This window comes from Mustela putorius, unplaced genomic scaffold (genome assembly GCF_011764305.1).
Source record: "Mustela putorius furo isolate JIRA1106 unplaced genomic scaffold, ASM1176430v1.1 tig00000228_pilon_pilon_pilon, whole genome shotgun sequence".
Taxonomy (NCBI): Eukaryota; Metazoa; Chordata; class Mammalia; order Carnivora; family Mustelidae; genus Mustela; species Mustela putorius.
Window position 1 is genome coordinate 3574340 of NW_025421322.1, and position 27619 is coordinate 3601958.

At 35.2% G+C, this 27619-nt stretch overlaps 1 protein-coding gene across 2 annotated transcripts in view; it reads right to left on the reverse strand.

Moving 5' to 3' along the window:
- Positions 1 to 27619, reverse strand: part of STK3 (serine/threonine kinase 3) — a 273495-nt gene that overhangs the window by 120512 nt on the left and 125364 nt on the right. For both annotated transcript variants that reach the window (XM_045077977.1, XM_045077978.1), the window contains one exon: positions 459 to 596. In XM_045077977.1, the coding sequence (XP_044933912.1) occupies positions 459 to 596 (138 nt within the window). The remainder of the gene's footprint in view (positions 1 to 458; positions 597 to 27619) is intronic.

Sequence of the window (27619 nt, forward strand, 5' to 3'; positions counted from 1 at the left end):
ATGTATATACAACATGAGATATTTTCAAAGAGCTCAGGGATCTTGTATTTATATACTGTATGGTATATCAAAAAGTCAAAGAATAATTGCTGGGTCAACAAGTAACAACACATCAGGGAAAAAACATGAAAAATAGTAAGAGTGGAGAAAATAACTCATTTCTGAAATGAGAACACTTTGGAAATTTTGTTTTAAACAACTCTGGAAGAGTTGACAACAACAACAAAGAAACAGAAAAAAGACAGAAGACTGAATATGGAAAGCAGAAAAGAAAAAAATGAGACAAAGAAAACATGTAGGATAAGAATGGTGTGTGTGTCTTTCTTTGTCAATCCATATATCCTCGCAGGTTTACATCTTGAGAAATCAATTAAATAAACCCACCACAATTGTGGTCAGTGTGAGACAGCTACCAGGTACAGAGAAAACATCTTTCCCTTAAGTGAATGAGCACTGACCTGTAAAAGCTGTGTTGCAGTAGCTCTCTGCTCAGGATTCTTCACAAGGCACTTTTTAACAAAATCGGTGAAATCATCGGACCAAAGTTCTGGCTTCCTGAATGTTGGTGGTGGATTTGTGGGAATCATAAAAATAGCCTAGCAAAAACGAAATAGCCAAAAGACACAGTAAGAATCACAACAGCACACCAAATAAACAAATCTATCTTCCTATCAGACTCTAAATCTGAAAAACAAATTTAAGCTGTTCTAGGATTTCCAGTAAGATTGCAATTCAGGAAGCAAGTCCATCTGCTACTAATGTAATCATTTCCCATTAAATTTCCTCTATTTGAATTGTAGCTCATTGAGCACATCATTCTTTATTTTATCTATTATTTTTAATCAGTCTCCAAAGAAGACTGCAATTCTAACCCTTTTACCCAACTAAGGACATTCTCTAATTAAACAGATGGATTCCCTAATATTGCTACTGCGTGCCAGATTTACTTACCATTTCAATTTTATAGAAGTACTGCTATCAAAATGGATAGAAGCAGCCCAATGTGCTTCTGCAATCCATAATATTTAAGTATAAACAAAATTACTACTGTGATTTGAAATAATACTAATAGAGCCAAGATTTTTATTTCCTTATCTAAATACATGAGTCAGGATTCCAAATAAAAAGTTTCAAAGGTAATGTAACACTTGCATTTATTACTATTTAAATTAGTAATACTATCTTAGAACTAATTAAATACATTTAGATAGTTCAAAATTCGAAAGTTTTAAAAAGTCTTCCTATCATCCCTGTCCTCCTAACTATCCAGCCATCCTTTTTCAACCAAGAGAATCAATCCCTAATGTTCTTAGGAAATCACTGTTTGTAATGAATTAACTTCTCTCTTGGGTATCTACAATAGCTCCTGATAAAATACTATTTGTAAAACACCATTTTCTTTGAAAAGATATAAAAAATGAAAACATAATAAAGTTAAAACAAATGTATCAAGCACTACTACTACTACTACAATCACAACTGTGACAGTCAAAGAAGTTCAAGGTCATTCAATGAAATATGAATGAGGAAAGATGATTAAGTGGAGAAAATATAGTGTCTTCCACAAGTGGTGCTGAGAAGACTGGATATACACATGTAATAAAAATGAATTTGGGGTTCTTATGCTAAACCATATACAAAAAAACTGACTGAAAATGGGTCAATGACAGTAACAGTAAGAGCTAAAATTATAAACATACAAGAAAACATAGAGGGAAAGCTTCTAGACAAAGGATTTGGCAATAATTTCTTAAATATCACACCCAAAATCCAGGCAACAAAAGAAAAAAATAGATAATTGGACTTCATCAAAGGGTACTATCAACAAAGTAAAAAGGCAACCCAAAAATGGGAGAAAATAATTTGCAAATAGTATGTATGATAAAAGGTTAATATCTGGGATATATAAAGAACTCCTACATCTCAACAACAAAATAACCAAAGAACCCAACTTAAAAGATGAGCAAAGAACTCAAAGAACTCTTTCTTCAAAGAACATACAAATGGTCAATAAGTGCATGAAAAGGTACTCAACATCACTAATCATTAGAGAAATGCAAATCAAAACCACAATGAGATACCTCTCACATCCATTAACATGGCTATTAAAAAAAAAAAGAGAGAGAAAATAACAAATGGTGGTAAGATGTGGAGGAATTGCTGGTGGAGATGGAAAATGGTGCAGTTGCTTGAAAAACAATACGGTGATTCCTTAAAAGATCAAACATAAAGTTACCACATGTTTCCCTAATTCCACTTCTGAGTATGTATCCCAAAGAAGTAAAAGCAGGGAATAGAAGAGATATTTGTATACCCATGTTCACAGCAGCATTATTCACAAGTGGCCAAAAGATGGAAGGAACCCAAGTGTCAATCCACAGATGAATGGATGAACAAAACATCGTGTTTACACTGTAAATACACACACAGTGGAATATTATTTAATCCTAAAAGAAAATCTGACACATGCTACAACACCAATAAACCTTGAAAACATTATGCTGAGTCACAAAAGGACAAACATTATATGATTTTTCTAATATGAGGTTCTTGGAGTAGTCAAATTCATGGAGACAGAGAGTGACATGGTGGTGGCAAAGACTTATGGGAAAGTGGGAATGAAGAGTTAGTGTTTAGTGGGCAGAGAGTTTGAACTGGGAAAGAAGGAAAAATTCTGGAGATGCATAATAGTGATTGCTGTACACCAATGTGAATGTACACGATTTTACAGAACTATATGCTTCACATGATTAATTTTATGCTGTATATTTTACTACAGTAAAAAAATACAGATGAAGGAAAAAATAAAGTAATAATCAAGTTCAGTGCCTGCCACACACAAAGCATGGTGTTAAGCATTAAAAGGAGCTCAAAGAAGCAGCAGGAAATACAGCAAGGAAATACTACCCTTAACAAACTTCTAACCTAGTCTGGCAATCAAAGCACAAACAATAAAAGAATTAATAACAGTATGATAATAAGAGAAATGATATAAGGCACATAGAAAAGAGGTCATTCTCCTAATAAATAATAATAGTGTAAGGAAAAGCAAGAGAGTGAACAGGCCATCAGGAGGAGCAGAGAACAACTGACTGCATCGTAAGGGACTAGGAAATAAGATCAGAAGAGGAATGGAGGACCTGAAGTTTGGTCAGCAAGAAAGTACACATCTGGAAAGAAGGGTTTTTTTCCTGGTGTGTGTGTGTGTGTGTGTTTGATTGGACTGTTTATGACCCAAGAAATAGATTAAACAAAAACAAAAACAAAAACCCTGGAGCTGTTCTAAATATGGAATAGAAAAGGCAATTAGGGGCTAGGAAAGATGCCCCAAGATGAGTAATGAAGAGCTCAAACCAGGATGGTTTCTACAGGAATGAAATGGAAGAAATAAGGTAGGAGATACTAAAAAGGAAGAACCAAGAATATATCTTAACACTGATTAGGAGGGGAGGAAAAAAAAAAAAAAAGAATGAAAGATTATTCTAGAATTCAAGAAATAAAAAACCAATACTTTAGTTGCAAGGCATTCAGGTATTCTAACAATCACCACATCATTCTTTTGAAAAAGCCCTTGCAATATGCATCAATTTGCTACAATGTGTTATCACTGATTTCTGACTTGGAGGGTGATCCAAAGGACATTCGTGGACAAACCAGTGAAGATTCAATGTCAGAGCCTGTTGCTTCTGGGTAAGAGTTAATCTCTTTATTAGTGTATTCATCTTCTTTCAAAAAAGGGAAAAGCCTTTAATAGAAGAGAACATTCTTAAACATCTTTCATTATATTACATGTATTTACATCCAAGATAGTCCTTCAAAAGCAGTGTAGCCAGTTTTATGACACAATAAGCACCTATGAAGTACTCTCTGTATTCAAAACTATGTTCTGGGACGCCTGGGTGGCTCAGTTGGTTAAGCAGCTGCCTTCGGCTCAGGTCATGATCCCAGCGTCCTGGGATCGAGTCCCACATCGGGCTCCTTGCTCAGCAGGGAGCCTGCTTCTCCCTCTGCCTCTGCCTGCCATTCTGTCTGCCTGTGCTTGCTCTCTCCCCCTCTCTCTCTCTGATAAATAAATAAAATTAAAAAAAAAAAAAAACTATGTTCTAATAAAGTAGCAAACTGATAGGCAACAGGCTAAATAACATCAGGGGACATACTTTGTTCAGGCAATATCAAGTCCACATTTCTACAAGGTAAGAATCTGCTGCAATTAGGCTGACTTTACCCAGGATGTATGTTCTCCTGGGGTCACAGGCCTCATTTAGCCTGGCTCAATTATCTACGTTACCTGATGGTTCCTTCAGGTATCTAACTTTGCGAGCCCTGCTATCACCGATTTTAAAATAAGACAAAGATCTCAAAGCCATGGAGCCCAGAGTTAACTTGTGGGGTAGAAAACTAACACATAAAACAAACAGCAAAGAGTGAAGTGCTAGAAAATAAAGTTCTGTAAACAACCTAATTAATCTCAGCTCCATAGTTGAAACAGAACCTAATCTGGCTTTGATGGGCAAAATGGGGTTAATATCAGCTGCTGGAAAAGGCACCCAGGAGCACCTGCTGCTTCAAATCAAAGAATTGAAAAATATATTTGAACCTCATCTCCGCAAAATCAGTTCAAAGCACCACATAAGCCCCTATACAGGCTGACCTCAAACTATAGGTAAATGATACAAGATTGTCTAGATAAACGTTGTTCATCTGCACTTGTTACAAATTGATAGATAACAACTTAGTGATTTATGTTCTTGTAGCTAATGCTCTCCTTTGAACTTTGAGCCAATGAGTTGCCGTCTTATCTTCAGATAATCTTAACATATAAGGCTCACCTCGGCAGTAGCTATTAGAAACTCAAGGATAAAAAACTTAACTCTAACTCTTATTTACCCAGGACTATCATAAAGCGATCCTAAAATGTTCACATTCTATTCTCAAACAAGCAATTAACTGCATACAGTTCAAACAAGTAAGTCTTATTACATGATCTACCAAGTGTAGACACTCTAAAAGTCTCCAGGAAAACCACTATACCTTTTATTTCCACCTTCATTTCTTTAGGTTAGATAATCAATAACAAATGGGAGGACTTTCTCATAGACTTAACTTTGTTCAACTAATTTAACCTAATCACGAATCATAAAAGATCCTCTTAAGAATCTCCAGGTTTTGTATGAGCTAATTAGGTAATATGCCCCTGCTGTAGAAAGTTTTGGCAATCAGTGGCTAGCCTTAGACTAACAATTCACTCCCTTCCTTGCCACCAACCAAATTGCATGGACACACATTACAGCCATATAATTTATCTTATCTCTAACACCATTTTGATTGAAGAATGTCAGTACAATAAATGATATGATTATCCTTGTGTTTGTTTCTATACAATGTGTTGCTTAACTACATATTGAACCTCTGATTAAGTTTTAAAAAGAACTTCCCTGATCACAAGTAGTCTAAAGAAGCCAAGAAATGCAAGTGCCTCAAAACAACTAATTGCCTCCAAGTCTGGAATTTCACGCCCTCGGATTCCAGGAGCACCCAGATGTGGAAAGAGCTGGAGCTGAGAAACTACATTCCCCGCACTTTATAATCCCCGTGGAGTGAGTCAACACAGATGCCTTACGTGAAGGTAGCTGCGTTTGTTAACATACAGAAGCAACGGACATGCCGGAATAACAAAGAGATCTCGGCCACTATTCAAGAACCTCAGGTAAAGGAACAAAAGGTTATCTTCCTAACAAATAAATGAGATAAAGAATGAGAAAGCACTTTATAAAACTTCAAAGAACTAAATAAACATAGCTGTTTCCTGATAGCAAACATAATACGCAGGCAACAACCTACTAAATCAAATGAAAATAGTTTCTGAAATGGATATATAACAAAAGTAGTTTTTAAAAGACTACACAAATAAGAGGGCAAACAGTACAATGGAATGAAGCCAATGCTGGACCTAAATCAGAAAAACAGGCTTGAGCTCTCAATTGTCCTCTGACTTGTTGTGTAGCTTTACATTCTTCATGTAAGTGAGGACACTGGACTGGATATTTTTCAGGTTCCTTTTGGGGTCTGAAAGACTCTGGCACTCTACCTGCCTAGCACTCGAGGAGTTCAATCCTCACTAGACAAATACTGTTAGGAAAGCAGACAGAAGTGGGGAACGAGAGGGAAGGATAACAAAAGACCTATGAGATGTTAATACAAAAATACGAATCTACATCTTTATTAATTACCACTCCCTCAAATGCAACTTGGAGATAGAGAATACTAAAACCCACAGTGAACCTTGCTCTTAGGGTGCAGCTTCTACAGTAAGTACAGGGTTAAAGTACTGCAAGCATGACCTCACAATTCACTCCAACTCCAGTGGCAGGAACTTTGATAATTATTAATCTGCCCAATAAAGGGAAATTTGCCTGCCTAGGAAGCAAATTAAGGGACGGGATGAGGCTGGTATCCCCAGAACCAAGTGAGTAAGAGAACCAGCTCCAGAGGTCTGAAGCAGCTCTAGATAGCAGTGGGGACAATAACGCTACCATTGTAAGTAGCTATCCGACCTGTTTTACTATTCTATGCCTATTTTCACATATTAAAAATGAAGTTTAAATGGGCTAATATATGCACAACAGCATCTACCACATTATAAATGCACAATGATGCTAGTTATTTTATTAAGCCCAATTTACCACTGAGACCCAGACCCACAAGGGTAAACTAGCTTCTCTGGGTCACACAGCTAGTAACCAGCTATCAAAACTGGAACCCATTCATCTGTTGATGGACATCTAGGTTCTTTCCATAGTTTGGCTATTGTGGACATTGCTGCTATAAACATTCGGGTGCACGTGTCCCTTTGGATCACTACGTTTATGTCTTTAGGGTAAATACCCAATAGTGCAATTGCTGGGTCATAGGGCAGTTCTATTTTCAACATTTTGAGGAACCTCCATGCTGTTTTCCAGAGTGGCTGCACCAGCTTGCATTCCCACCAACAGTGTAGGAGGGTTCCCCTTTCTCCGCATCCTTGCCAGCATCTGTCATTTCCTGATCGAGAAGATGTGGTATATATACACAACGGAATACTATGCAGCCATCAAAAGAAATGAAATCTTGCCATTTGCGACAACATGGATGGAACTAGAGCGTATCATGCTTAGCGAAATAAGTCAAGCAGAGAAAGACAACTATCATATGATCTCCCTGATATGAGGAAGTGGTGATGCAACATGGGGGCTTAAGTGGGTAGGAGAAGAATCAATGAAAGAAGATGGGATTGGGAGGGAGACAAACCATAAGTGACTCTTAATCTCACAAAACAAACTGAGGGTTGTTGGGGGGAGGGGGTTTGGGAGAAGGGGGTGGGATTATGGACATTGGGGAGGGTATGTACTTTGGTGAGTGCTGTGAAGTGTGTAAACCTGGTGATTCACAGACCTGTACCCCTGGGGATAAAAATATATGTTTATAAAAAATAAAAAATTATAAAAAAACAAAACAAAACAAAACAACTATACTGCTTACATTTAGGGCCCTGCTGTAACTATTTTTGAACATGTCTACTGTAAGTGTATATATATATTTTTTTCTGTGCAATAAATTCATTTAGAGATAAAAAAAAAAAAAAAACTGGAACTCAGATCTACCCGGCCCCTTAGCTACTTCACACTATCTCTATATTTCTATTAAATTTCTGCCATAGATAACCCAATTTAAGATAAAGCCTCTATAATATGCATATTCAGTCTCCAGAAAAAGAAAATGGAAAGCTATTTATATAAAAATGGTTCTAGTTCACTTTCTTAACAGTGGAACACTGCAAACAAAAAATATATACAATTAAGAAATGGCTAAACTACTACATATCAATAAAATGGAGTGATGTGTTGCCATAAAAATGACAAGTGTGTGAATTCAATGAAATGTCTTAATTTTTAAAAAAGTGAAAAATGAGAAAATAAAACAATGGTACTGTGTGATCACCTTCACATAAAAATGACATGTACCAATAAAGACTGAAAGATGGTACAGAATCTCAAAAATTCAAAATACCAACTCATAACAGCAACTGTCTACAAGACTGCATAAGATTCTTTTTACATTTTTTTATTACAAAGGCCACTATATATTCAACTTCTAAAAACTGTACTTGCTTTTAGAACCACTGCTGAAGTTACAGCCTACCTCAGTCGGCCTCCACAACCACCTCACACAAGTATAATTTAAACTCCAACACCCGTCATGGCTTCCATTTTTCAAGGCTGAAATATCATGTCCCTTTAATACAATGCTGAAGTATTCATAAAACATGGCTACAGAAGAAATCAGAAGCAAACAAGAGTCAGACTTAAGGAATGTTATAGCCCTACTGTCTCCCATCTCCCAAATTAGAATTCCTGTATGTTACCAGTTCAACCTTGGAGCATATAAAATGTATCCATACCTGCCTTATAAGAATTTCTTTAAAAGAAATTTCCTCAAGAAGCTTAGAATCTAATGGGATAAGAAAAATGCACTCCAGAGACGCCTAGGTGGCTCAGTTGGTTAAGCAGCTGCCTTCGGTTCAGGTCATGATCCCAGTGTCCTGGGATCGAGTCCCACATCGGGCTCCTAGCTTGGCAGGAAGCCTGCTTCTCCCTCTGCCCCTGCCTGCCGCTCTGTCTGCCTGTGCTCGCTCGCGTGGTCTCTCTCTCTCTCTCTCTCTGACAAGTAAATAAATAAAGTCTTAAAAAAAAAAAAAAAAGAAAAATGCACTCCAGATCATTTCAATAAAATAGTGTGAGTGCTAAAATAGATGTGAATACTGGGCATTATAAGATGACTGTAGCCCAAACTGATGTTTAAAAAAAAAAAAAAATGAGACTGAAGCTGAGTCTTAAAGAATGAGTGAGTTAATGAGTCATAGAAAAGAGAACAGCATGTTCAAGATGTGAGGTCTGAAACATCAGGGGGATCTATGAGGGCAAGTGACTGGTTTTAGGCATGGGGCAGGGAAATTATAAGGTGAGCCTGAAGCATCTTATTGGCCCTTAAAGAAAGGAACCAAAGACCAATCGAGTTATGTCAAAAGAAGCTCAGAACATAGAGAACTTAGATCTACCCATAAAAGATTCTGATTTACTTAGTCTGAAGTAAGGACCAGCCACAGTATTTTTTGTCTCCCAAGTAAATCTAATGTTCTAGAAAATAAAATATAAGGCAAGTATTATCACTCCATATACCTTAATTTCAGTACACTCACTCATTATACACTCATTCTAAATCCCCTGGATAACATGGAAACTACTTAAAAGCAAAGGCACAGTGCTTCAACTTAAAACCTAAATTTATAGTGAAAGTGCTGATATAAAGACTACCAGTAAAATATGGTTATTTGAACATACTGATTTACCTCAACTCCATTCCAAAAATCCTACTGAAGGATAGTAAGAATTTAAAAAAAAAAAAAAAAAGGCTTAAAAAAGGACATTATCAGCTCTACCCCTAATGTCTATGTGGCTTAGACTCAAGTCTTAAGTCTTCATCACAAAATAGGGGTTATAGCAGGATCGTTTTATTTTTTAAAGCCATCCAACTTAACTCACTAGTTCTTTTTTTTTTTAATTTTTAATTTTTTATAACTCACTAGTTCTTATGTAACAGCTTAACTGAGCCATAATTCATGTGTAACAGAAAATACAGACTATATCCAGAATCTAACCACTTTGCAACACTGCTACCTTTACCTCCCTGGTCCAGGCTAGCATCATCTCTGAGCTGCACTACAAAACAAGCAACGTCACTGCTCACCTTGCTTCCACCCTTGCCCTGCTACAATCCCGACCCAAAAAGAAGAGTAAGTCTTTAAAATCATGTCAGACCGCATCAGTCCTCTACCCAAAACCCTCCAATGGCTTCCTGCCTCACTCAGAGTAAAAGCTGAAGAGCTCCTCATGGCTTACAAAGACTATAAATGATTGCTCCTTTGCTCTCTCTGACCCCATTGCCGGCTTCTCTCCCCATCCTGGCCAGCTCCAGCCACAGAAACCACTACCTTGCTCCATAAACGCCAAACATACTACCACACCAATTTCCTCTGACTAGCACACTCTTTCACCAGAAATCTCTGTGTCCCATTTACTAACTGCCTTCGAACCTCTACTACAAGTCACCTTATTAGACAGGCCTTTCTTGACCTTCTCATTTGTAGCATCACAGCCACCCCATCGTTCTGTATCCCTCTTCTCTTGCTGTTTTTTCCTTGTACAGTGGCACTTGATATATTACTGTTTTTGAGTATAATCTATTGTCTTCATTCACTGCAATATAAACACCTAAAAGGCTGGAACTTTGTTTCATTCACTGCTGTATTCCAATGCCAAAAATGTAAGATGAATTAATAATATATAACAAACTCAGTCTCTCTCAGCTTCACTGAGATTTCTGATTTCCAAAAAGTGGGATTGAGGTGTAATGACCCCTAAGGCACCTGTACAGCTTTAAAAAAATCTACAAATCTAGTGAAGAGATGGAACTAGAGAGCTAACGGTAATGTATAAAAATGTAAGCTGGCCTTCTAAGAAAAGAAGGAAGATTTGACAGTAAATGATTAACTACCAAAAGAGTAACGTATATATGAGAGGTACCTCCAAATAAACATGTGAAAGACTTTATAATAAAACTATATAATTAAGCACAGAGAACAAGACTATCTTGCCAAGATTTGCTATCATTGGCAAAAATCCATATTAAACTCAGCTTCCCCAATTCCAGATACAAATGGAATTGTGAATTTGGCAAGTCACTGGAGAGAAAGACTGAAGTACAATCTGGGTTCACATTAAAGTTACCTCATTCTTCTCAACTTAGATCTGACCCAGAGGAAAATTTTTAACAGATTGTGTTGGACTAGTGCCACACTATACTCAGTAAAGTTCAAAATTAGCATTTTAGATACTAACCTAAAGGATTTATATTTTGTTTCCCAAAAACTAAAGTGGGTTAAAAATAAAATATGATGAATTATGAATATAAAATGGATTATTTAAAGAAACATTTTGTCAAAGAAAAAGCAAATTATAACACCAGTCCTCCCCTCTTTAGATTTCATTCATGCAGTGTCTCACCCAGGTCTGAACACATGGTAGCACTCAAGCTGATGAGATAATTCCCTTCTTTCCTCTCAAAGTTTATTCAGATTTAGGGATATATAATATATACATGTCCACCTCAAACTTCCTAGTTATCAAAAAATGCAAATAAAAATTATGTGTTTCAACTAAATATATATATATATGTTTCCCACTTTAGTTTTTGGGAAACACACACACACACACACACACACACATATACAATAACCATTTATTTTATACCTATGTCACAAAGCACTGTATTCTAGGGAGACACTAAAGTTCTAAGATAAAAGCCACCCATGCTGCTCTCAATAATTTATAGCCAAACAAAGTACAACAGAGTCTGATAAATTCTATGATCTTGGGGTAGACAGGGTGCTAAGGAAGCCCAGAAGAAAGGTTTCCAGGTTGGACTATAGAAGAGAGATGGGAGAAAATGCACATATAGAGAAGTAACAATGAGTGGAAAGCAGCAGTAAGAATCTAAAGTATCTGCAAGTAATAGTATGGCTAAAGGAAAGTAGATATCACATAAATAAAGAGGTAGGCAGAGCCCTAAGGCTTTGTATAACACCCTAAGACTTTGGCTCTTAAGCTAGAGACAAATGAAAGAAATTGCTTTTTAATGGGAGGATTTTAAGTGAGGGAGTAACATGATCGGTGTTTCATTTTGGAATGATCAATCTAGCAGTATCATGAAGAACACTTTGGAAAGGGGGGTGAAACCAAACACTAGGAGACTATTGTAGAAATCCAGAAGAAAAATTATGAGGTCTGAAATAAAAAAATAAAGATGTAGATGGAAAGAAGGGGATATATTCAAGACATATTAAGGAAGCAACACAGGTGGAAATTGGTGAATAATGAGAATCTGAATTAGCTTAGTGCCAAGGAATAAATAGTAACGGAAGGAACTGCAAGAAATTTAGGAGGCAGTGTCAATAGGCCTTGGTGATTGATTAACGGTAAAAGACTAGAGAGATGAAGTACATTCTTCAGATTTTCAACATGGCAACTGGTTAGATGATAGTGCCATTAGCCAAGATAGAAAACACAAAGGTAAAACCAGGATAATGAGAAAACAGTGAAGACAGATTTGGAGCTACTGAAATTTCACATGACCGTATAGAAAAAATTACCTAAGTAGGTAATCAGAAATGAGTCTAGGGCTCAAGATAGATAAAAGGAAAGCCGAGAAACAGAGATATCCAAAAGTCAGATAGAGATTTAAGGAGAAGAAAATGATTACCAATGACAAGCAGAAGTAAAAGTTTGTGGAAAATTTTAGTAGAGTGGTGGGAGAAAACAGCCCAAATCTCTTTAGGAGTAACTGGGAAGGAAGTGAGGAAACTGAGGCAGCACATCTTTTCACACATGGCTCTGAAAGGAAGGTGTGAGACAGAGCAGCAAGTCGAGAACAGTATGTGCCCAAAAGAAGTTTGTTTCTTTCCTAAAATGAGAAGAACCAGAGAGGAGTTCTGTCAAGTTCCATAACAGAGAAGAGACAAGTGATGGGTAGAAGATGGAAGCCAGAAATGGAAGGAGCATGCCCTTCTACTTAAACCAGAAAAGAGAAAAATAAGCCCTTAAAGTTCAGGCACTTAAATAGCCATTTAAGCAAAAAAAAATTTTAAATGATAAATATCCTGTATGCTGAGGCTATCTTGGCAGTTTTAAATAAAAATTTGTTAGGTAAATTTTGATATGTTTAGAGATTATACATCATAATGATCACTGCTGTTAGTATTCTATCTACTTTATACAGACAATGTGTATGGCAATGTACTGAGTAGTTTTAACAAAAATTATTTCTCTCAGTCCTCACCAAAACCCAAGGAAGGAACTATAACTCCATCCTACACAACAAAAAAATTAAGGCACGGGGAGGTTAAATAACTTGCCCTCAAAAACTCAGCAATTGGGCGCCTGGGTGGCTCAGTGGGTTAAGCCGCTGCCTCCGGCTCAGGTCATGATCTCAGGGTCCTGGGATCGAGTCCCGCATCGGGCTCTCTGCTCAGCAGGGAGGCTGCTTCCTCCTCTCTCTCTCTCTCTGCCTGCCTCTCTGCCTACTTGTGATCTCTCTCTGTCAAATAAATAAGTAAAAAAATCTTTTAAAAAAATCTTAAAAAAAAAAAAACAACTCAGCAATAAAGGACAGGGTTGGAAAATGAACTCAGATACTATAGCTTCAAAGCTCAAGGTCTGAACCAATAAGCTATCCTGCCTCTACAAATAAAGAATACTTCTGGTTCACTAAATGAGCCTAAAGACAATATATTTTCTCTCAGGAGAGACTTCTAATTTTAGAAGAAAACTGGAGTTCACTGATCAAAAACCTACTAAACTACACTTACTATACTAAAGTCTAAAAATCTAGAGAAATTACAGTATATTTTTAAAAACATCTCACCCCTTACTTAACATCACTGAACCCAGTCTTCTCATCTATATAAATATATGCATAGAGCAATGTTCTTAAATTTCACCATGCACCAGAATTCCTTGAAGGCTTGTTAAAATGCAGATTGCTGAAACCTACCCGGAGAGTTCCAGATTCAGTAAGCCTGATATGGGGGCCCAAGAATTTGCATTTCTAACAAGTGCTCAGAAGACATTAATGCTATTGGTCTGAGACCACACTTTGAGAACTACTACCTCATTATAGTAGCTCTATACAATAGGTAAGTGACATGAATATAAAAACAGCTGGTAGGGGTGCCTGGGTGGCTCAGTGGGTTAAGCCTCTGCCTTTGGCTCAGGTCATGGTCTCAGGGTCCTGGGATTGAGCCCTGCATCAGGATCTCAGCTCAGTGGGGAGCTTCCCCCCTCTCTCTGCCTGCCTCTCTTGGCTTACTCGTGATCTCTCTCTCCCTCTCTGTCAAATAAATAAAGAAAATCTTGAAAAAAAACCAAACACCTGGTAGATGGTAGACAATAAGTGGTATTTGCAATTATTATTAATAATAGCAAATATGATTACTATTATCTGCATAATTAACTTAGGTTTTTAAAATTACTTCAATTTTTGTATCAATTTTTATTCAAGGACAATACAAAATTGACATATGTACCTCTGGTGTCTTTCCTGTATATGTTTGCAAAACAGCCTTTCTAAAACCTAAATCTGCGTATCAACACTTACTGCAAACCAATCTTCCCCATTACTTGCAAAATAAGGTACAATCTTTTTGGCATGGCACATGGATAGATCTCTTTGCCCGTGAGCTATTGTGTAATTACTCATTGCTCAATATGATTTTGGAACATTACCTATTCTTTGAAGGTTTCCCTAATACAAATCTCTCAATAAAGCCATACATTCCTTCCATGATTCCAAAGTACCTCAAAAATAATAAGAGAACAACAATAATATTATCAATCAACATTTGTGGGACATCTCACAAGGGTTTTACATGAATCATTTCACTTAATCTTCATAACAACTCAGGATAATGACTATAACTATTCTCAGTTTATATATGGAAAAAAATGAGATATGGAGGTAACAAATTTGCCCTAGGTGATAAAACCAGCAAGGAGAAAAGCCAGGATTCTACCATTGCAATTAAACTATACTAACAATTGCTAGATTGTATAGTACTTGAGTATTGTTTAGATAATAGATCTTTTGTAAATATTAATATCAATAATTTCCTTATTTATTTTCATACTACTTATCTAGTATTTACTGCCTATTACACACCAGGCATTGTATTATACAACAAGGAGTATCAGATTTATTAAAAAAAAAAAAAAAAGGAAAACCCAGTGTCTGCTCCTTTGAGACATGCAGAACTATGGGGAAGACAAGAACTAAACCAAAAATCACATAAATATTTCCATAAACAAACATTAAAGACAAAAAGTACAAGGTTCTCAGATCTAACCTATCTAAAGCTATTATCCTTTACCTTCAGTGTCCTACTACAAGGGTATAAATCATGCAGAATATAACTTCCAGAATTTTAGAGTGACATTTTTAAGTGACACCTTAAAACTACATTTTAAGTGACTTAATTGTAAGATCAAAGCCACAAGGTTTGTTCCTCTGTTAAATGTAGCTATTGCCTCACTGAAACAGAGTGTAATAAATATAAAAAACTAATAAAATGACATCTGAAGGGGTCTTACAAATATTAGTCATGATAAAGGTAAAAATAACATGCCAAGTTCTTGACAATCCTAGTTTTGTGGAAAAGAACTTCTATTTTGGACTATGCTAAATGCTAACTTTCTTAAGATTAAAGATGAATTAGATCCATGACTTAATATACTTCATTTGTAAGATTAAAAAAAAACAAAAATCATAGTAAATTTCAAAGGGAAAATCAATATTCTTTTATAGGAGAAAAATGCCTGAAAGTCCAAATACTGATCTTACAAAAAGACATGAAAGGTAAAATCAAGTATGAACCAGGTCTGGATCCCCATATCTTCAGTTTCTATTTATCAAACAGAAAAATCTTTCCAACTTTCTCCTTTCCTGTATAAGACCAAAACTATGCGATATTCTGTTTGTATTACAATTATACTAATTCAATGCAGGTCACTTGCTTTTTACTGAGTCCAGATGACATTCAGTAAACTAAACATGGGCCAATTAGTTTTAAAAAAGAGGAAAAAAGAAAAGAAAGAAAGAAAGAGAGAGAGAAAAGAAAAGAGAGAGAACGAGAGAGCAAAAGAAAGAGCATTCTGATTGCCTTTGGGTAGGTCATACAGTGGCTACAGAGTATCATGGCCTGAACTTCATTTCGGCTAACACCAACCATACGCTAACTAAGGACTAGCAGGACTAGCATTTTTCATTTCTTTCAGATTTCTCACATTTGGAAATTCTAATTTAAATACATACTCTGGTGAAAGTGAGGACAAGACTGCTGCACAATATTGGTTTTCCCTTCCTTAAACTCAAATGTCTTATTTTGGAGCTATAGAGAGGGACTCTGCATATTGCCTAAAAATGTCTGATTCTTTTGAAGTCAATTCGTTTTTTTAAATTTATCACAGTTATGAATGAGCTGCATATTACCTAAAAATGTCTGATTCTTTTAAAATCAATTTTTTTCTACTTATCACAGTTATAAATGAATAAGTAACACTGCTGAGTTAGCTGACACACAGAAAAAAAGAGACCCTATGGTTTGAACTTCAAATAGCAATATTTGTATTCTGGAATCAAGCTACATTACCATGTAATTAGGCACATGACAAACTAACAGGAAGAAATATTCGTAACTAAGGAAACAATAATTTTCTTAATACCTTATCAGGAGCTGGCACTCAACATTTTCTTAGAGTCTATTGTATAAAGAAAGGTGGTTTATTATTCCTTCTAAACTCTGCTAATATGTATTTTGCTTAAAAAGTAAAAATCTTTAAAAAGCTGTAATATAACTCTAAGTTAAAATTTACATAAAATCATAATCTGAAATCAGATTGCACTCCTAAAAAAAAAACTACATTAATTAATTCTTCACTATATTTACCTTTTATTAATTGCTGGTATTGTAAGTCAAAAACCATTCACCATTATTACAAAACTCAAGTCTCCAAATGTTTAAAATAGCCTGATTTTTAAAAAATTGTTATTTATTTTTAGCCTGATTTTTTTTAACTTTGTATAAATTTAACTGAAGAATATTATGTTCCTGCAAGTGTTCATGAATAGAAAGATACAGTAATGGAGATGGAAATTATTTACACTGAAAATCCTGACTGCATGACTGTTAAATCACTTACATACGGCCAAATGATCTACAAGGAAGCAGGGAGGTCCTGAAATTGTGTACACATATCCATTTTCAACTACTGCACAGGTGACACAATCAATCAAGTCATTACTGAAACAGAATGGGAATAGAAAGTACTTGGTAAATAAGGATGACTTCTTTAAACAACAGATAAAATGAAAAAATAGACTGATTATCACCATATCACGTTAAAAAGTAGCCATCATCTCTGCTTAGCAGGGAGCCTGCTACCTCCTCTCTCTCTGCCTGCCTCTCTGCCTACTTGTGATCTGTGTCTGTTGAATAAATAAATAAATAAATCTTAAAAAAAAAAAAAAACGTAGCCATCAACTATAGATTAAAGAGTATTTCCTACTCTCTCTGGTGTTCAGTAATGTAGGTTCATCTTTGGATACTATCTTATATTCAATACATAGAACAATACAGAAAAAACCACGATGTATAAAATAATTCAGTAATAACAAATTCTCTGATAATAGTTTCTTTTAGCAAAGTCGATATTCTCTGCAGAGAATTAGCAGGCACAATAGCCTGCAGAGGTTAGCTGGTGACTAAGGAGGAAGAAACTGGCACCATCTCTAGCGCAGAACTATACCAGACAGGCAAGGGACCAAGCCCACCCCAAGGAAAGAGCTCAGCCTAGTGATGGATGCTTAGCCGGTATAGGAAAAATGTGTGGACCCATGAATGAGTTAGTGGAATGGGCCCATCCAGTCCAACTGAAGATCAGGAAGCTCAACCTTACCAACTTAGAAACCCATGAGAAAGAAGCAAAATGAAAAGGAATTTATATCCTAGAACCTATCTCTGAACTTTATTTTTTCTACTCTTGACAACAGAGTATACTGTCAGAAATTTCCTCAACATAACTGCTTCCTTTTCTAAAGAAATGTAATTGTAAGTGCCTTGGGGCATAAACATTAACACAAAGTAGGTCAAGATCTTTATTCACTTTGTATCCCTAACTTAAATCTGTATTATTATCCACATACATAAAAATATATCTAGAGCAACCTTAGATCACACACTTTTCTGCATATGGAATTCACTGTCAACCAAATTCCTAAATGCTTTTTATGTCCACTGCTATTAATTCACATCTCTTCCCAGGGCAGACCTCCCTGCCTATCCTCATTTATTGGGGGTGAGGGTGGAGAATATTCAAATTTAATTCTTGGACTTACAACCTATTGCTTCATCCTGCAAGATTTTTCTATATCCTGATTGTGCCATTTAATAATACTTACTATCCCTCTTTTCTTTCAAGTATGAAAAACATGCTTTCGTGAAATCATTTATAGGAGATGTTTAACCTCTGAGAGAAACAGAAACTCAAGAGCTTACTTCATGTATCTGCTTCCAACAGCTGATAGAAAGATTTCATAAAGAGAAAGATGATGAACCAGACTAGGAAAATGGGGTGTATAACTGGCACTGGGGCAAGGGAATAGTGTGGTTCATGGTAATAGCAGCAGGCACTTACTATGCTATTCATACTAAGAAGATAATCAAGAGACAAGGGATGGAGGAGAATAACACCAGCAAAGACAGAAGCAGTAATGACTTTAGAGTGTCAGAACAGCCCAGTTAAGTATTTATAAAGAGAAAAGCAGAAAAGAATTAGGCAGGACACACTTACATTATCAAACCAAACACTTTAACTTTATCAAATAGCCAAAGGAGTTAAACATGGAGCATAAAAGAGGTAGGGAAAAATGTCAGTTTCACTCAAATATTTAAAGAGTCTTTGCTCATCATTAATTAATAAGCACTAGTCTCAAAAACTTAAAAATAACATACAATGCAGTAACTAACATAATAGAATAAAAAAATTAAAAATAAAAATAAATAACACACAGTGGTATGTTTGTTATGTAAAAATTTTATTCAAAGTAGTCATTATATTTTTAGGAAAACCAAATGTTTCAAATATTGAATAAAAACTAACAAGAGGTAAAATAGGTTTATGGTCTAAAATATATCATTGCATATTAAGGGAAAGGGTTACTTTTATAAAATCTACGCACAGAACTATAAAAATGCAAACAGCCACCCTAATATGTAGAAACAATATTCTAAAAATCACAGTGCAGATATTAATCCTCCTAAAATAGATGGGGTTTTAAAATACAATATTCTGCCTCAGTTTCAAGTTAAAATTTGCCTTTCCTGTCTTGAAAATGACATGGCACTGTGAATAAATAATTTAAACATGGAGTTTTAACTCTGACATAATAAATTTGCATATGTTTACTACTCTGAATCAGCTGCACAACTGCTAATGCTTTGGGAGAAAATATGCTTTTGCATTTCATTTGCTTTTCAAAACCAAATGGTATATAATGGTTCTTTATGGTTCTATAACTACGTTTGATCTAAGGTCACTGATATCTTTGATAACTTTTTAAGTGTTCTTCCATGTTAGCTAAAGCTTTATTAACTTTACATAGCAAGAAATAAAGTAGGGTTTATATTTTTTCAATTCCCAAATTTTGGTTTCTCATTTTAGAGGAGAAAGAATGCATCGCGCTGAAGGCTTTCAAATCTTCAAAAATTCTTAACAATCTTCCCTCTTTAAAATTTTCCTATGTTATTACATATTCCTTTTATTCAAAATTGTGACAAGGTTTCAAGGAAGGTATTTCTTTGTAGTTCTATAATTTAGTGAAACAAATATGTTATAAAAAATATAATATTTAATGATGTACTAATGAAAGATTCCTAGTATTAATTTCAATAAATTTAGATTTGATCCCAATCTATTTTTAATACTATTTTTCTCATAAAATTTTACTTTTGACATTATCATTGTTGCCAGTAAATAACATTATAACTAACCTACATTTTTTTGAAGTATCAAATTAAAAAAACCCCAAGAGCATCTCCTTGAAAGGAATATTCTGACATAATTTACTTCAGTAAATTATTCTTGGTCAGTTGCTCATGTTTCCCTCTCTATAAATATACTATACCTAACAAATTCCTATATAAATATAGTATTACATATTATCAAACTTTTAAAAATATTTTTTCTATGGAAAATATAGGTATTCAATTAAATTTATAGAATTATTTTCTAGCTCACTGTAAAAACATGAAACAAAAAGGACAACTAAACTGTTTACTAATCTGAAATATTTAAGAGCAATACTATAAATTTAGTCACATACTTTCCAAATACATTACCTAATTTCCTTCATTTATGACTTTAACCCTGTAGTTTACAATTCATGAATTTCCCATCACTGTACTTTCTCACAGGAGGATTTCCCTTACTAGGGAATACTCACAAAAAATATTTAAGTATCACTTAATAATAAATTGGTTATTGAATTTGTAAAATATTTAGAACTTTAATTTTCATTTTTCTCTCCTAATTAACTTTTGACCACTTCACTGCTTATTAAACTATAGATCCAAATTCGTTCCATTTCTGCCCTCCAAAGCAGGAGCTACTCTAAAGCAAAGATGTCAGGTTCTGTTGGAGCTTATCTACTAATTTAAGCATCCATTCTAGACCACTTGGTCAAATCTGAACCAATCTAATACCATAAAATTATTCTTAAATATTAAGAATATTGTATTTGAGACTACTGATACCAAATACTAAGAATTTGGCATGTAACATTTATTCATTCAACAAGTATCTATTACTATGTGTCTAGCACTGTTCTAGTATTAACACACATTAATGAATGAAAGAAATAAAAATTTCCTGCTCTGACTAGGTGGTAATAGGTAGTACTAATATACCATCCCTGGGCTTCATCCAAAGAATACAAAGATTCTTCATACAAAGAATACACTGTCCTCTCCTTAAAGAATAATCAAGCTACTCATGGCAGCAACAACTAATCCTCACTACAAATGACCACATAATGCTACAATACACAAATGTAAATGGTAGCAAAAGCATTACGAAGTGCGATGGGACTAGAGAGGAAAGCATCTCTGTGCAGATGTTACTGGATATATCATCACAAAGACTACAATTCTCTCTGCTTACATTAACCAAATATAAGCATTCTACCTGAGAACAGGAATTCCTAGGATAACAACAAAATTTTACATCCAACTCGAAGATAGCTCTTCCACAGGTTAATTAAGGTGCAACCTTTCCTTACCTTCATAATCTACGTCCCATTAACATCTTCAATGGTAAATGAAAAGGTGGAAAAATTCAAGTATCTCCATTTTACCAACTGTTAGTAGTCAAGAAAAAGATTCTCTTGGGATGACAATGGAAACAATTCTGTAAAATTTCTAGGTTAAATGGGCCTCAATAACCCATACCACCCTTATCTCTTATTCATATGAAGAAGACATTAGTGATGACTTATGAAGTGCCTCCAGCATGAGAGGAACTGTGTAGACCCTTTACATACATTATTTCTAAGGGTTACACCTTTGGAATGTAGCTATTTCTTTAAGATTTTATTTATTTATTTATTTGTCAGAGAGAGAACACAAGCAGGGGAACAACAGGCAGGGGAGAAGCAGGCTCCCCACTGAGCAAAGGAGCCCGATGCGGGACTCCACTCCAGGACCCTGGGATCATGACCTGAGCCAAAGGCAGATACTTAACCAACTGAGCCACCCAGGCACCCTGGAAGGTAACTATTTTTATTCCCCTATTTTGTACATAAGAAAACTGAGGGTCAGTGAGATTATATAATTTGCCCAAGCTGGTAAAGAGTTGGGCTGGAATATAAAACAAATCTATCTGAACACAGGGTTCTGAACAGAATATCAGGGATATTTCACTATATTTCATAGCCTTTCACTCCCAAAGGGAATCTAGAATTGAGGTCTACTAATTCTCCTATTATGGTTATTTTAACCATCCTATGTATAGATACATATGTGAAATGATCTAAAACAGTTAATGTCCTTGTTGAAAATGAGAGAGAGGGATGAAAGAACAAAATCTCAGGTATAATGTTATCCAAAATTGTTTAAATCTACTCTGTAGCATTCTTATCAGTCTCCAGTGCCAAGTACAAGGACAACTTGACATATTTCAAAAAGCACAATTAAAGAAAAAATAAGCATATCTGAGATCTTCATAACAACTTTATTACCTCAATTACCTCATCTCCTATTACTGTTCCACTGGCTCATTTCAGGCACACTGACTGGCCTCCAAGTTAAGCCCCTAAGTGCTAGGCATATTCCCATATCCTTGATTTTGTACTCCCTAACCAAAGAAGTCAGCCTAGATACCCAGATGACTCCCTCCATTATGTCCTTCACCTTTGCCTAAACATCTCCTTACAAGACCCTCCCTATCTTATTTAAAAGTGCAACCAGACCATGACATTCCTCATTAGCAGGTTCCTAGGTGCTAATCACCATCTAATACTCTATGCTGTACTTACTCATTTCATTTGTTATCTAACACAACTGGAATATAAACACCACGAAGACAAGAATTTTTGTTTTATTAAGTGCTCTTTTTCCTGCCCATAGAACAGTGCCCAGCACTCAGTAAATATTTATTGACTGAATAAACAAACTTCTTACTTAAAATCTAGAGAGAATATGAGTTAGATTTTATTACCGTTAAGGAATTCAACTAATGTTTCTTCAGAAGTACAGTTCCATATTACTTCATATAAATTAAACCTCCCCATCTTATAAAATATTTATTCTTCCTTACTCTGGTCAACAATCACCTTTTCATTGCTTTTTAGATGTCTAACATGAGAAATCAAAAACTTTGATTTTAAAAGTCAAAGTCTGAATAAAACTAAAAACTGGTAAACACAATTATTAGCTCACACTTTTATAAACTGTTATTAATAAACACATAATTTAGGGGAGAGAAACTCATAGATCAAGAAATAAAATTAAGATTTTGATGTTTTGTGGCACCCTTTATATTAAATGGGCATCAACATCCATTACACTGAATATATTTAATATTTCTAAATCAGTAGAAAAGCTTCTGAGAAAACTGAGCTCTTTGTGTCATACAGAAATGTGCTGTCACCAAATATTATAAGATATTCATATGGCTAAAGCATCCCAAATGCAAGGGAAATTACAACATCACAACACACTTAAGCTTTAAAATATCCATGTCTTTCATTCTTTCATGTTTAACAAAGAATCTCTCATCCAAAATTATTATTTAAAAATCTTTTCAACAATAACCTTCTTCTCCTATGATAAACAAGGCCTGTGATAACCCCTATTATTATAACTTTTTATTACTTCAATTAAATAATTAACTGATACCAGCATCTTTTAATATCACCCCTACACATTTGGAAAAAGTAAATAACCTAGAGATCAAAATACACAGTCAAACCATAGGAACAGCAGTTTTTCATTGCCAGCTCTCTCTATGTAAACACGGAGTGCAATTCTATGGAAGTATAGCTCCACACATTAAGATGGGGAATATGTCTGTTTACATGCGTCTCTTTCCTGCTCTCTATTATACTGGAACCTGTGTGTGCCTCTGTGGTTAAGATTTACTGCATGTTCATATTAAAGTCCCATTTCCAACATTTAAACACACAGCCACAAAGACCAGTTACAACAGTTATTAGCACGACCCTTGGTGTACCAAAGATTTGGGACTTCATAAAATTGGAATTGATTGTTTATGGACAATTACAGGTACTGAGATTATTTAAAACATTTCAATTTTTGTTTTGCTCTACTGAACCAGAGAGTCTCATTTAAACAACAGAACCAGATGCAGAGATTTAAATATCAACTTCTAATCAAAAATCACCACTAATGTCTCAGCAGGGTGGCCATCCTCTTGCTCATTAAAGAGTCCTTTAAAGATGCAGAGATTTTGGGAAAATGGTGGTATTAAGGGCAAAACATTTTTAGATTATACAAAAATACGTTGATAAAAAATATTCTACTTAGCAAAAACATGTTAAACCTGGACTTTCAGTTTAAAGGAACACATAAGAGACAAACCTTAAGGGACTCTTAATCTCAGGAAACAAACTGAGGGATGCTGGGGGGTTGTGGGGGAGGGATAGGGTGGTTGGGTAATGGACATTGGGGAGGGTATGTGCTTTGGTGAGTGCTGCGAATTGTGTAAGACTGATGATTCATAGACCTATACCCCTGAAGCAAATAACATATTATATGTTAATTTAAAAAATGGTTTAAAAAAATTAATAAAAGAACACATAAGGTCCCAGAAATAATTGCATATGTCAGATACTATGGAGTAAATAAGAGCATTTTTCAAGTGTATAAAGCTGTTACAGGCTAAATAATATATATATACAGTATACTAGAAGCATTTTCTTGCTAAATACTAAATTACATATAAACTGTAGCAAAGATAAATGAATCTAATTTAAAAAAAACTTTAGGGGCGCCTGGGTGGCTCAGTGGGTTAAGCCTCTGCCTTCAGCTCAGGTCATGATCTCAGGCTCCTGGGATCGAACCCCACATCAGTGGGGAGCCTGCTTTACCCTCTCTCTCTGTCTGCCTCTCTGCCTATTTGTAATCTCTCTTTCTCTCTCTGTCAAATAAATAAAATCTTTAAAAAAACAAAAAAACTTCAAGTGAACATTTGCACGTACCAATATAATAATGTCATACTTATAAACTGTGAACTACTGTAGGCCTGCCTGAGAGAGTGTCTGTTTCATTCATCTTTGAATTACCAGTACTTGAAGAAAGCACTGATATTCAGTAAATACTGACAAAAGAAAGGTAGAAGGCACAGTAATGTTGAAAAGCGAAGTGTGTGTTACCACCATCCCTCATCCAGATTACTGCAATAGCCTCCCAATTGGTCTCTTTGCTTCTGCCTTCGCCCACCCCTCACCACAGTCTATTCTCAACCAAACCAGGGTATCCTTTTGAAACATTGTCAGCTCATATCATTTTGCTGCTCAATAACTGGCAAGGGCCTAAAAATGTCTACAAGACATTACCCCCAATCTGATCTACCATCACCAATGCCTCCCTTATTTCTCTTACTTCTTAGATCTCATCTCCTGCTTCTTTCTCCATCACTCAGCTCCAGCTTTAGTGGCCTCCTTGCTATTCCCCAAACACAACAAATTTTCCACTAGCTATTCCTTCTGTCTGGAATGGTCTCCCCAGGTCTATGTGTGGTTCACTCCCACAGCACCTTCAAAATGAACATAGGTACATTCTGATATCCTTTTCTAATGTCTTCTTCCTAATTGTTAATAACCTGTAATAAACTATGGCTAACATTCTTAGAAAAGGTATATGCAATTCCAAACCTTTTATGTGTGTCCCATAAATCCAGTGTATACCAGGAGGTCTGCTCTTTGCCTCAAGCCTTTTTATTCCTGCACTGGTAGTAATCTAATTGAGCCTTTGTTCAAAAATGAGCCTGGAACTAAGTGAGTCTTCTCCCTAGATGCTACTTTCCCATTTTTGAATTTTTCCCCTACCCTACTCCACAACACTAGGTGTAGTGCTCCATACCTTGTTCCCCTTCCTTGTATAATCACAAACAAACATACACAGAGAATTGAGGATTTTGTTTTGTTTCTTGGGGGATAAGGTCACATACAATTCTCTACATTGTATTTTTCTCATTTCATAGCAGGCAGTGGACTACAACCACATCTGCTAGTATAGAAGGACTTTAGTCTTTTCTAAAGGCTGCATGTTACATGGCTGAAATGTATCAAAAGTATTCAACTTTTCCCTCTTTGTTTCTAGTTTTTTACCACTATTGACAATACTGCAAAATGACCCTTACATAAAAAATACATATATCCTGGGGCGCCTGGGTGCTGGCTAATTTTTGGGAGTCTGCCTTTGGCTTGGGTCATGGTCCTGGGGTCCTGGGATTGAGCCTCGCATCAGGGTCCTTGCTCAGCAGGAGGCCTGCTTCTCCCTCTTCCACTCCCCCTGCTTATGTTTCCTCTCTTGCTGTGTCTCTCTCCATCAAACGAATAAATAAATCTTTGAAAAAATACATATCCTTACATACTGGTGCCTTTGTTTCTATGAGATAGTCTCAGGAGTGAAACTAACAAATCACTAAAAAAAAAAGTTGTAAACATCACATTTCTTCCACCAATGCCCATTTTTCTAATTTCTCACCAGCACTGACTGTCATAAGTCTTTTTAACTTGGATAACATGATATCTCATTGTTACTTCAATGTGTATTTCCCTAACTATTGATCTTGTGTTTTTTGGCTATGTGGATTTGCTGTTCTGTGAACAATCTATTCACATCTCTTGTGCTTTTTGTCTACACTGGATTATCATTCTGTTATTAATTTGTAAATTTTCCTATATCTTAAATAACCATCTGTCTGTCATTTGAGGTATAAATGTTCTTTCCCAACCTTCTGTTTATTGATTTTGTTTAGGGAATCCCGCACAAAAGTTTCTAATTAGTATATAACTAGACTTTTCTTTCACATCTTCTGGTTTTCCTATGTTAATCAGAACTTTCTTCCCAACTTCTAAATTACACATACAGTGTAGGATTATTATTTTTCCATTTGTTTAAGTCTTTAGTATTTCTTAAATTTATTTAGGTATTAAAACATCAAGAATGGGGCACCTGGGCGGCTCGGTTGGTTAAGCACCTGCCTTTGGCTCAGGTCATGATCCCAGAATCCAGGGATCAAGTCCCACATTGGGCTCCCTGCTCAGCAGGGAGTCTGCTTCTCCCTCTCTCTCACTCTCTCTATCAAATAAATAAATACAATCTTTAAAATATATAAAAAAAATAAAACAACCAAGGATTCCATTTTCTATTGTATACATATGTCTTGACAGTATGATTATCACCTTTCCAGTGAATTAAAATTTTTACCTTTACCAATGAAATTCCCATTTTTACTGGAATCTATTTCTGACCTCTATATTCATAAGACATATACCAGTATATACCATATAGCCAAACTATATTGATTATAGTGACTTCACAGTATCTTTTCATACCTGGAATGGCTATTTATTCCTTGTTTCTTTTTTTCTTGATTTTTTCGGTCAACAAACATTAACATTATTTTAATCAATTCCTACATAGACTGATGGAATTTCTATTAGAAGAACGATAAATGTTTTTCTATTACTTTTAGATAAAACGGAATTATGACATAGTTCTTAGACGGCAACACACTACAATAAAAATTGGGAATGTATTTTATAAAACCAGAGAGCTTTTTAAATTTCAGTTATAAATTAAAACCATAATGAGACACTACTACTCACACATAGGGTGGCCAAAATTAAACAATACATGTGGCAGCAAGGACAGGATTTTCAGTGAGATTTTATAGCTTTCTTCTATATAGAACTGTAGTTCTTTTATTAAATTCATTCTTAAGTATTTTCTAGTTTCTAAAACTACTGAATTATCTTTTCCAATTTTCTTTCATTAAGATTACCAGAATTGAGAAAGACTATTAATTCCTGTGTATCTTATATAGCTGTTTACCAAATCCTCTTATGAATTCTGTTAATCTTTTACTAGTATCTTTTGAATTTTCTAAGCATAAAATAATGCTAAAAAAGCAAAATGCATTTTTTCTCTTATTTTCTAACTTATACTAATTATCCCATTATTTGATAATGCTAGAACATACAAAACACCGGATAATAATTATAGATGGAATAACTTATTAGAGATAGCTTTAGCATTTCACTAAATATTAAAGTAATGTTTGCTTTTCTGTTTTTTATACACATTGTTACATGCATGCACTTTGGAAAAGCTGTTGGAATTTTTTTTTAATATTTTATTTATTTGTCAGAGACAGAGAGAGCACAAGCAGGG